The sequence below is a fragment of the Myotis lucifugus genome, unplaced genomic scaffold (assembly GCF_000147115.1).
Source record: "Myotis lucifugus unplaced genomic scaffold, Myoluc2.0 scaffold_3, whole genome shotgun sequence".
Lineage (NCBI taxonomy): Eukaryota > Metazoa > Chordata > Mammalia > Chiroptera > Vespertilionidae > Myotis > Myotis lucifugus.
In genome coordinates this window covers 29,836,954-29,848,810 of record NW_005871051.1, presented here as the reverse complement: position 1 = coordinate 29,848,810, position 11,857 = coordinate 29,836,954, and the positions used below count along the sequence as shown (strand labels likewise).

Below are 11,857 nucleotides of genomic sequence, written 5' to 3'. Positions count from 1 at the left end.
ATGGCGGGGGACGCGCCGCTTGCGATGACAGCCTGCGCCTCTCTTTCTCTGGACCCCAGTGCGCGCGTGGATCGGAGGGATCCGCCGCCGCGAGGACGGCTTCTGACCCAACGTGCCGGCGCGGCTCTGCGGCCCTAAGAGCAAGAGCTCGGCCTTCTCCCTGTACGCGCCTATGCTTAGGCGCGGGGCGGCGGCGGACCCGCCCGACGAGGACGAGCTCAAGCCCGCTGCACAAGGCCTGCGGCCACGCGCGCCCGGGCCTGGCGCTCCTGCTGCTGCGGGCACGGGGCCGACGCGGCCGCGCTCGACTACGGAAGGCGCCTCGCCCCTGGGCCCGCGTGCTGCAGGCGGCCGCCTGCGCGCCCCAGGCCGCGCCCCAGCGCACGGTGCAGGCGCTACTCAACCACGGCTCCCCCACCCTGTGGCCCGACGCCTTCCCCAAGGTAAGAGGTGGCCGGGCACCTCCCACCCCAAGCTTTGCATGCAGCGCTTCTCACTCTTCCAGGGACTCGGAAGAATGAGGGGTCAAGGACTCAAGTCTCAGTAGAGCAGAGATGAGAAGGGCACCAACAGGGGACTTGGGAAGCAGCAGATTCTGACCCAGTGGGTTTGGGTGGGAGCGTCTCCTCTTCTAACAGTTGCCAGGTAAGGCCCAGGCTGCTGGTCTTGGGACCATACTTTGAAGAGCCAGGGCCCAGAAGCTTCCAGCCACTAGAAAAGAAAGAGGTTGGGGTGTGAACAAGCATGCCTGCGTGTGTCCTTTCAAAGTAGTCACCTGGGGACGCCACACACTTATTTCCATGACGCTGTCATGCCTTAAGTTATTTTGGCAGCTCATCTTTTGTTGTCATTTTCAGAACAATGAAAATCGATTTCTTAAGGCATCTGGCATTTGATCTGAAATGAAATCCCCAACCTTGTTAATGAGATTAATTACACGTTTGCAAATTCCCTCATTTCCGTCCTTACCCGTTCCTGTGAAATACCAGGCAGGTGTTTCTCCTTCCTGGGTTTCAGCCAGGAGAGGGGACTTTTCCAGAGTCAGGACTGTGGAGACCTCAACCCCACTTTGCAGGCTTGCCTCTGAGCGGTTTGTCACCTTCCCCATGGGTCAGATCTCGCTTGAAATAATAAAGAGGAAGAATAATGAGTTCTCACCAGAGAAAATACTCAAAAGACGGGAAATATTTCCAAAAGAAAAGTTCCCAAAATATTGGTTGGAGTAAGAGATCGTCTTTCCCAAAAGACTCACCGAGGGAAAGTCATTCCATTGGATGTAAAAGTGGGTGTGCCTAATTTTAAAATGATCCCTCTTCCCCACGCTCACCAATCAGAGGCAAGAGACATGCCTGACAAGTTTTGAATGGGTGAAAGGCTGTCATCCAAAAAGAGCAGTGTTCTAGATGGTCTGAAATAGCGTGATTCACACATTTCTCTCAAATGCTAACTTTGCATTATAGGTGCATGCAGAGTAAAGTTTGTGTCTGTAAAAACACAGGTGAAAAGTGGGAAGCGCACCCAAACAGCTCCCTGAGCGTTTCCTTGACAAACATTATGACAGTGTCTTGTACTAACTCTCACATTGTCTTTGAGCCATTCTCATGTGGTTCTCACGTGGTTCTCACGTGGCACTCTACTAATACAGTGGCTCCAGGAGGGTGGGCTCTGGAAAGGGAGGGAATGCCAGCAGCTTTATATTCTATAACACTTACCTGTTATATTCCTAATTTGCATTTTAACATGTCCCAATATTAGCAGGCTTAGTGCATCAACCCATAACATGGAAACAAGACCCACTCACTGCCCCTCCGGGTCACACGGTGTTTGCCTTAAACCAAGATGCACACGTCAACCATTATCATATGAAATTGCATAGAGAATGCAAAAGAAACAGGCTTTATGCAATGGGCCACCAGTGAAAAATATCTGAGGCAAATTATTTTTGTTGTTAATCCTTGCCTAAGAATATTTTTCCATTGATTTTTAGGGAGAGTAGAAGAGAGAAACATCGATGGGTTGCCTTCTGCATGAGCCCCCAGCAGGGCCCGGGCCAGGGAGGAGCCTGCAACCAAGGTATGTGCCCTTGACGGGAATCAAACTTGGGACCCTTTGATCCACAGGCTGACACTTTATCCACTGAGCCAAACTGGCTAGGGCTGAGGCAAATTATTTTAAAGAAAAAATATCAAAAAAAAGAAAAAAAACAAAAAGAAAAAATATCAGTGTATTTCAGCAGTGACTACAAATAATCCTTTGTTGGTCTTGAAGTCACTCTATTTGAGTGATTCTTTACCCAGGTTTCCAAGTCTCAGGTGCAGCCCCAGGGGCACCTTCCCTGAAGATAAGACCTCTAACACCTGAACTCTGTCTCCAGGGCTGTGGGAATTACCCCACCTTGACCTTGACATGCAGGGCAAGGCACAGTGGCTCTCCCTCTGGGTCTCCAGGGGCCCTATCCTGGGTCAGCCACACAGGAGCAGAGCATGGTCAGTGGAGGTGTAAGTTGTGTTTAGGTTTGGGGGGCCCTATAATGGGGGTCAAAAGGCCATGAGAAGTATTCAGCTCCTAGAAGTGACACTGACTCTCCCAGCAATTGTAGAAGGAATTAAGAGTTTCCTTGAGAAATCAGAATACTTTGAGGCTTTCACCAAAAAGCATTGCCCACCATTGCTTTCCTTGCACATGCACAGAGCTGACCCCTGCACACCTCAATGTTGAGTGAATGAAGGAGATTCCAACAACTCCAGGGCACACCACTTGCTGTTAAGTCCTTGGAAATGGACATGGGGATCTGAGTTCTTTGTGCTGAGGTCGACCTCACCTCTAGGGGGCACCCATGGCACTCCTGGTTGGGAGCAGGGTGCGGCCCAAATGCATTTACCATACTTGGCGTTCTCTGAGCCAAGTTACAAGTGCCTGTGATGTTCTAGCCTGGGCCCAGGACAACCAGGGCACACACTGGAAACCTGGCTGCAGCATCTTCCTCCACCCAGGCCACCTGCATGTTCCACCAGGAAGGAGTCTAATCACCACATGAGACATCAAAGGGACAGACCAGCTCTGCTCCGCAGCCCCGTGGAGCACGCAGCAAACACACTGAACAAGGCCACAAAGATACACTGCAGGCGAGACTCCACACTGTGGCGAGGGGTGCACAGAGCACGCGGTCCGTGGGCAGCAGCTGGGCTTGAAATAGATGTAAAGAGACACCCACGGAGCTCGGAATTACTGAGGCAAAAGGTTTCACAGCGAGCTTATGACATAAATCACATTCCCTCAGGCCCAGACAAAGGCACCATGGCCGCAGCAGGCGGACTCCAAGCATCCGCCGCGCCGAGGACAGTGCTCTGCGGTGAAAATCAAAGTGGTGTCACTGCTTGGGAAGCAAGCGTGTTGACAATGCCAGGCCTTTCTGCCTGGCTGACCTCTAGTTAACACCAGTCAGGGATGGGGGCACAAGGGCAGGTGGCAGGCGGTGGCCAGGTTTGAATTCTGGAAGTTGTCAGCACAGGTGGGGCTGGCCTGGGGGAGAGCGGACAAGAGGGCAGAGAAACACACACACACACACACACACACACACACACACACACGAATGTGAGTCCAAACTTGCTTTGCCACTGCACTAGCTGAGCTTGTGGGTTGGATGCTTGGTCTGGAATAAAGGGCTTTGCTCTTGGTTCTCTCTCCTGCCTCTCACCCGGAGGCCAGATTCATGAAACAATAGCGAAGCTCCATGTTATCTTTTCACAACGAAGTACTCCTTTCCTCATCCCAAGTGTTTGAAGAGCAGATTTGGGGCTGGACCCCAGAACAGAAACAGCGGTTGTGGGAGGGTAAGTCAGCCCCGCTCTGGGATGGGACAGGACCTCCCCAAGTCCCAGAGCTGGGAGGTAGCTGCACCAGGACAGAAGCCCATGGCCTGGGACCGCTCTTTCCTGCCTCTTCCATGGGTCATTTGTCCCTCGATATATAAAGGGACCCCCTCCTCAGAGCACTTCTCATTTGCAATCAGCTCTCATGCTTAACGCACTCTGCTTCCTCACCCCTGTTCCTTATTTTGTGCTGTTTTGTGCCTTGTTACCTACGGGGCAGAGGCCAGCAGCACCCAGCGGAAATGCACGCGCGGAGGCCGTAAATATTCACACTCATACTTGCCCACGAGTGGGGGAGGTGCAGGGACAACACCAGCAGTGCACTGTCTCCCCCAAACCACATAGGCCATGCTTCCCACGGGCATCCCTGAAGCATGTATTTAGGCATTCAACACACATTCCTAAGGCATTGCTAAGCCCAGTGCTGGAGTTAGTGTGTTGAACCAGCCCTCATGGCACTGTCCCTCAGGAGGGTAAGACAACCGCATACACACACACACACACACACACACACACACACACACACCCACCCATGTGATGTTGCTGTGGTGAGAACAGGTACAGAGCAAAGACTCTCCACACCTTGAAAGTGCCAACTAGGGGGCTTGACCTAGCTTGGGGGCTGGGGGGAGGCTCCACAGGCTCCCCACGCATGTGCTGAGTGAGCCCAGACCTGAAGGCTGAAGCCTTTCTATGTGAGGAGGGGAGGAAAGGCCATTCCAAGCAGAAACGAGCAGTCCAGGCAAATGTCCTGGGGCAGAGTCTCTGGGGAGGAAAGGGCAGGAGGGAGCCAGTTGAGGCGGGTGCTAGGCAGGGCCCTTGTTAAGGGTTTGAGCCTTTGTCTGGAGAACAATGGGAATCAAGGACATGCTAAGCAAGGAGGTGACATAATCAAATGAGCTCTCTGCTCAGGTGCAGAGAACACGCTGGGTAGGGGCTGGTGAAAGCCACAGACTGGTGGCCATCCAGGTGAGGACTGCAGAGAGAGGGGCAATGGAGGTTGCGGACGAGAATGACAGATTCTAGAAACATCTGCAAAGCTCTGGTCTTGCCTCACCTCCTGGGCATTGCCCGCGTTGAAAATCCAGGTGTAAAGTTTTTGTGTTTTCTTTTTACACGATTACAGAATTCGGTAAGGTGGCTTCACCCTGCTCCCATGACACAGGCTTTTAGGGGGCAAATCCTGGGGGAGCAGTAGTCAAAACCCAGGACTCCATTTCCTGTCTCCACAGGGCCGCCTGCACCCTGTCCCCGGGGGGCGGGGGGGGAGGGAGGAGCAAGCATAAATGGCGTGCCTCTGTTTTTCTTGCTCATTTTATTTCCCGTCTACATCTAGAGCAGTGTGCCTGTGTGATTTTTCCCCTTAATTTTCTTTCTGCCGCCTCATTAGCCGGAGAGGGTGCGCGTGGACCCTAACGACATCAGCGTGTCAGAGTAATGTGGCAGCCGCCCCTCCCGCAGGCGCGTGGAGGTTTTAAACTGTGTTGGCGTAAAAATAATGAAGGCAGCCAGCTGCCTGGCAAACACGAGGGCACAGCGCGGAGGGCGTGGGGAGGGCCCCGAGCCCCAGAGAGGTGGAACCGAGGAGAGACAGGAAATGAATTCCCAGAGACAGGCAATAAGGCTTTGTCACAGTCTGTGACCCACCGACGGGGCCGGGGGAGGGGCGCTGCTGCAGAGGGAGGGCCGGGAGTCCTGGCGCTGCAGGCAGCCACTGGGATGCATTTCACGTTTCGCAGAAAGAAGGGAGTGGGCCAATCGGAGGGTCGCTGGACGCCAGGGGAGCCTGAGGAAGCAAGCATTGCCTGGAGTTCCATCTATATGTGACCCGACTAGATCTGGGGGTGCAGTGCGAACCCTCATCTTAACGGCGTGGTTCTCCCAACACAGAAGAGGACAGTGGGTGTCTGAGAGGGCCATGCTCCAGGAGCTGGCAGGCTAGTGGCAGCTGTGTTAGCAGAAGTGTCAACACGGCAAGAGCACATTGGGGTGAGGCGGGAAGTGGGGGCAGGATATGCCCTGCCCCAGACCCATGAACGTCAAAAAGGATGGAATTACCATGACTGGGTTAATCAAATCATTTGGGGTGTTGGGGAGTCAGCCCCAGTGTTCATGACAAAGAACTAATGTTAAAAGCTATCCATACAGCAATGAAAACCAGGCTGGACCCAGATTTCTCTGCTGCAGTATTGTCCTAAGACAGTGGTCGGCAAACTCATTAGTCAACAGAGCCAAATATCAACAGTACAACGATTGAAATTTCTTTTGAGAGCCAAATTTTTAAAATTTAAACTATATAGGTAGGTACATTCAGCTTTAAATTCAACTTTAAATTCACGGTTTTCGTCTTCCATTTTTCTTTGCTTCTTCTTTGTAGCCATCTCAAACAGAGCACCTAAAAAAATGTTTCATTTTATAATAATAAAGCCACCAACACAAAAGAATTACAATTCTTAAATCGATGACAAAAATACCTGTAGGATTTGCAGCTGGTTGGAAAAATACAAGTAACTTTATGCTTCGAGTAGGTACTTTTTTCACCCGAGCGCAATTTGCGGATGTGACTAGCACTAACCACTGCACAATGAGGCTGCTGACTGACTGGCTCACTCAACTCGTGCATGAATCACGCGAGCCTCCCCCGCGCTGCGTATCCCGAGGCCCGCCTGCACTGCGTCTCCGGTCGCCTGACCGACCGACACCCCCCACTTCTTCTAACGCCACTTCTTCAAAATAGACTCGCCCAGGCCGAAAACCGACTTCTGTGCATGAGCCACGAAGTTTCAATCGCACTGTATGTGCGCGCCCACACGCGGTATTTTGTGGAAGAGCCACACTCGAGGGGCCAAAGAGCCGCATGTGGCTTGCGAGCCGCGGTTTGCCCACCACTGTCCTAAGACAATGAAATGTCGTCTACAGATTTTTAAAGGAAAAGTTAGGACAGAGGATTCGAACCTCAGGCAGGATGGCTTTCCATTTAACGGTGAAAGACACTTGTAGATATCAAGACATAAGACAAGGCTTCCTAATGCATTTTTTAAAAAAATAAAAAGCATTCTTCTATTTATTTTATTTATTCAACAAATATTTATTAAGTGATAGGCGGTAGGAGTGGGTAGTGAGAAAGCAGTACCCCTGCCCTCATGGAGCTTACACTCTAAAGCAGTGGTTCTCAACTTTGGCTGCACATTAGAATCACCTGGGAATCTTTTTAAAATCCTGATTTCTGGGCCTCATCCTCTGGAAATTCTGTTTCTTTGTTATGGGGTGGGGCCACAACATTAGTAACAAACAAACAGAATTTCCGGAGGATGAGGCCCAGAAATAAGGATTTTAAAAAGATTCCCAGGTGATTCTAATGTGCAGCCAAGTTTGAGAACCACTGCTCTAAAGGGAAGACAGACCGTAAGCAGTGAACATAATAAATGGACCAATGAAGTGATGAGGCCTCGAGAGAGAAGCAGCAGACGGAGGCAGCTGCAGTTTTAGGTGTGGCACTGAGGGTGGGTGAACTTTAAGTCAAGACTTGAGAGAGGTGGGGCATGGGCTCTGCAGATGTCTGAGGTTGGAACAGCCCAGCAGATGAGCAGCCTGTCTGTGGCCCTGTGGCTGGAGCGGGCCTGACCTGTGTGCAGACAACACTTTTCATGATCTGACCCTGCTTCCCTCTCCGATCTCTGGTCTCTACTCTCACGAGCCAGCCAACAGGTATTGGTCCTTCTCACCTTCCAAGTTTGGTAAATGTGTTCACCTAGAGCACTCCTGCCCCCAGAACTCTCCATACCTTTTGTCACTCCTACTCTGTAGCCAGATCTTAGCTTGAATGTCACTTTTTCAAGAAGTCTTTCCCTGAGCAATTCACCACCCCATTGCAAGCCCGGGTCTGAGTTAGGTGCCATTTCTAGCACCTCCGCAGGCTGTGGCACTCACTGCATATTATGATTAGTGTTTGGACTGTGTTGTTGGGACTGTAAAGTTCCACGAAGGCAGGGCTTGCTGTTGTATCACACAGACCTCACACACTCCTATCTTCTAGTGGGAGCTCGGTAAATATCTGTGGAATGAATGGCTTAACGGACAGGTGGTAAGCATACAACCCAGTGAAAAGAGAGACAAATAATTGTAGGACACGTTGTAAAACTAATGAAAATACCAAAATTATTTCCAAAGGAGATGTAAATAGGAGATATCTCCTGTCCAGATAGAGGGACACACAGACCAGGCTCCTGCCCCTGCCTTGCTGGGTTTGGCCAGTGCCGTCTCTCAACTGCAGGAGGAAGGGGAGGAAAGTGAGATCAGAGGATGTATTCACTGGGCCTCCTGTCTGCTGCAGGCTGGCTGTGTGTTCCCCACCAAGGATCACCCCACCAAGGAGGACAGCCCACCCCATCTCCACCCTCTGGCTCAGGAATGGAATAGTGCTGCTACCAGCTCGCTCCACTTTCATGTGCTATCCCTGGCCGTTCCCCTGCACTCACACTGAGCTCAACAGCCCCTGTATCAGTGCACCTTCCTGAAATCGTCCTATATCAGACATGCATTCTATTTCCTGCTGGAACCCTCACTGATACCTGTGCAAGGCTAAATGTCTGTAAAGTGAAGATCGTTTCCCAGGAAAATGTAGACTCATAAAATTGATTCAAGAAGAAATGAAAACAAAATATGCCAGTAACCAGGGAAGAAATAGAAAATATCAAATTATTACCTGCAATTAAATGACAGGCTTAGATAGTATCAAGTGCAAGATCTATCATGTCTTCTTAATTCAATAATTATCTACTTTTTAAAATCAGGGTATTAAAAAAGATAGAAATTTTCTCAGGTACTTTTATTAAGTTAACATATTAAAACCTGACAAAAATAGCTCAAAAAACTAAAACTGTTAACCAAATTTAGTTATTAAAAGAGATGCAAAAATCTTAGTAAATTAAATCTTCCATTATAATTAGAAGAATAGCAAATAAAGTCTGTTTTATGAAGGCAAAAGTGAGTCAATATTGGAAAATCTTTTTATATCAACTTGCTTTTTAAAAAAAGGGCAAAAAATAAAGTTAAATCCTGAAATTTGTAGTAACCTAGGAATGGAAAGATATTTCCTTAACTTAGAACAGAGTATCAATCTGAAACTAATATCCAAGATTATATTTATGATGAAACATTACAGACAATCCTATTAAAATTAAGAATAAGATAATGATGCCTGCTATCAATTTTGTTTAACATTGAACTTGAAGCTCTAGCCAATGTAATTAGACAAGAAAATTAAATAAGAAATATGAATAGTGAGGAGAAAATACCATTATTTGCAAAAAACGATTGTCTCCATGAAACATAACCTTCATAAATAAGGTGTATTTACAAATCAATGAAAAGACTGAACACACTTATAGAAAAAATGAGAAGACATAATGTAACAATTCAGAAAAGAAGAAAGACAAATGGTCAACCAAAACAAGTGTAAACATTCCATCTTGTACCTATCAAATTTAAATAATGAATGCGATGATTTGGGCAGGGAGAAAGAGGCACTCTCATACTCAATTCTTTAAGAAGTGTAACAATTTACACACTCACAATTTGACAATATCCTTTAAAAGCTTGAAAATGTACCTACACTTTGACCCTGCACTTCTCCTTCCAGGAATTCAATGTAGGAAGGGGGTAGAATTATTACCTAAGAATGGTTTGGGACAGCAAGAGATAGACTTATGTTCAAGAATGTTCATTGTTTATCATTTCCACTTATGGTAGTTAATTTCACTGAATACATGATGATCCATTCATAAAATAATATTATGTGGCCACTAACATGATGCTCATTTATCATTTTTGTTCACAGTCAATTTTGAGTAGACAAAAATCAAGTTTCAAAATAATAGGCAAAGTATTAGCCCATTTTTACATATATTAATGTTTTGTCTAAATGCATAAAACATGAGTATACACAATATAGGGTTTATCTCTGAACAAAAGACCTATGAACTTTTTATTTTGTTTCTCCTTTTTTTAATATATTTTATTGATTTTTTACAGAGAGGAAGAGAGAGGGATAGAGAGTTAGAAACATCGATGAGAGAAATATCGATCAGCTGCCTCCTGCACACCCCCCACTGAGGATGTGCCCGCAACCAAGGTACATGCCCTTGACTGGAATCAAACCTGGGACCCTTCAGTCCACAGGCTGACACTCTATCCACTGAGCCAAATCAGCCAGGGCTGTTTCTCTTTTTTAAAGGAGGTTTAGATGTGAAGGAACCTGGACAGGCTGTAAGGGAGCGGCCATCCCGAGTGACTTAAATACTGTACCTTTTCCTGTTTGACTCTGTGCTCAGGGAGCCCAGGGAGATGGTGCAGCCGGGCTTAGCTGCTGGCTCTCACTGTTGTCTGCTGTCGGTATTTGCTGCCTGGTCTTAGAAAAATTGCTTGAACTCCGTTTTTCTCAATCTGAAAAAATACAAAGAACAGTTGTATTACACTCAGTAAATCTCAAGCCTCAAAAACAGAGAACTATGAGGTTTCTTTCCCCTCCCCAAGATCAACTCTGAATGTGATGGAGCTTCCAAGTCCAGCTACTCACAGAAAGCAGCGGAGGAGCAGCGCGTTCCAGCACCCACAGGGACACACCCGCAGGACCCCAACAGTGAGAGACTCCGGGACAGATAACCCAGTTTCTTCAACAAAGAAACAGAAAGTTCTAAAACTACATCATATCAACTAACCTCATGTGTTTAGATTCTTATTCAAACAAACAAATTATTTTTAATATAATGGCATTGAAGAGAGTGCTGTGAATTTAAACACTGACTATATGATACTAAGAAAGTCAGTCTAGTTAATTTCTCAGGTGCTATAGTGATACTGTGTAGATATTTCTTCTAAAGGGTCCTTTAGGAGACACAGTAAAATACGTGCAGGTGAAATGGCAGAATGCCCGGAATGTGTTTTAAGATAATATGAGGGAGAGGTGCTGAGGGTGGATGGGGCAGGATTCGCCAGGGGATGATGCTGGGTACATGGGGGCTTATCATACTATTGGGTCCAGTTTTGTGTCCATTCAAATTTCTTCGTAACAACAACAAAAAAAGTTTATTTTTTAAAAGCAAAGTGTTCCCACCTTTATGATAAAGCTGATGAATTTTAAATTTGCAAATAATAAAATAGGAGTCCTTTGACCGTGGGGACTGTGAAAAAAAAGGGAAGGGCCAAGTAGAGGGGAAACTCCACAGCAAAGCAGTTCTCTTCGCCAATGTCCTGACATATTAGAAAGTTGAGGTGAGAAGTTGGGATTACTGTCCTCGGCCACGCGCTCCCAGCAGAACCTCATGCTGTTCCCTGAGCAGCTCTCCAGAGTACCCCGCCCCCCCCCCTGCTCCTGAACCGGGATGCTGAGCGCTTTGCCCAGATTTGCATGATGGATGGCGGGACAGGGCCCCTTGCCCAGCGCGGCCTTGTGCTTATCTTGTGCTTATCTGTGAACTCACTCCTGCAGCCCTTCACCTGCCCAGCTGTGCTGTCACTGTGATCGCCCCTGTTCCCAGAGGGACTGAGGACAGTGGGGTCACACAGACAGTCGTGGGGTGCGAACACACCTCCATCTCCCTGCCCTTTCCGCACTTGGACCCCAAGCCCAGTCAACCTGAACGTGGCCTCCCCACTTCCCACAGGTGCTGCAGACCTGCGCGCCAGCCCCTGCGGTCATCGAGGTGCTGTTCAACGCCTACCCTCAGCTCCGCGTGTCCGAGTCCTGGAGGGAGGTGATCCCGGAGGAGGTGTTTCAGGTGAGGGAGCCGCCTGCCTTCCGTGTAGGTGCAGAATCGCCTTCTGTTTCTGTGCGGGGCCAGGCGTTCTGCTCTCATCTCCAGGTGGGTGTAAACCTCTGGAGAAGGAAAGCGGAAGCGACCTGGGGGTACATCTGAGTCCCTCTGCCTTCCTGTGGGCGCTCAGCATTTACACAGCCAGGAGCTCCTGTTACAGTCGGGGTGTCC

The 11,857-nt window shown here is 48.5% G+C and overlaps 1 protein-coding gene across 1 annotated transcript in view; it reads left to right on the top strand.

Annotated features, from left to right (window-relative positions):
• ASB18 (ankyrin repeat and SOCS box containing 18) overlaps positions 1 to 11,857 on the top strand; it is a 40,201-nt gene that overhangs the window by 28,002 nt on the left and 342 nt on the right. Inside the window, 5 exon segments of the mRNA XM_006082797.3 lie at positions 140 to 217; positions 219 to 281; positions 283 to 315; positions 318 to 443; positions 11,537 to 11,650. Of these exon segments, the coding sequence (XP_006082859.1) occupies positions 140 to 217; positions 219 to 281; positions 283 to 315; positions 318 to 443; positions 11,537 to 11,650 (414 nt within the window).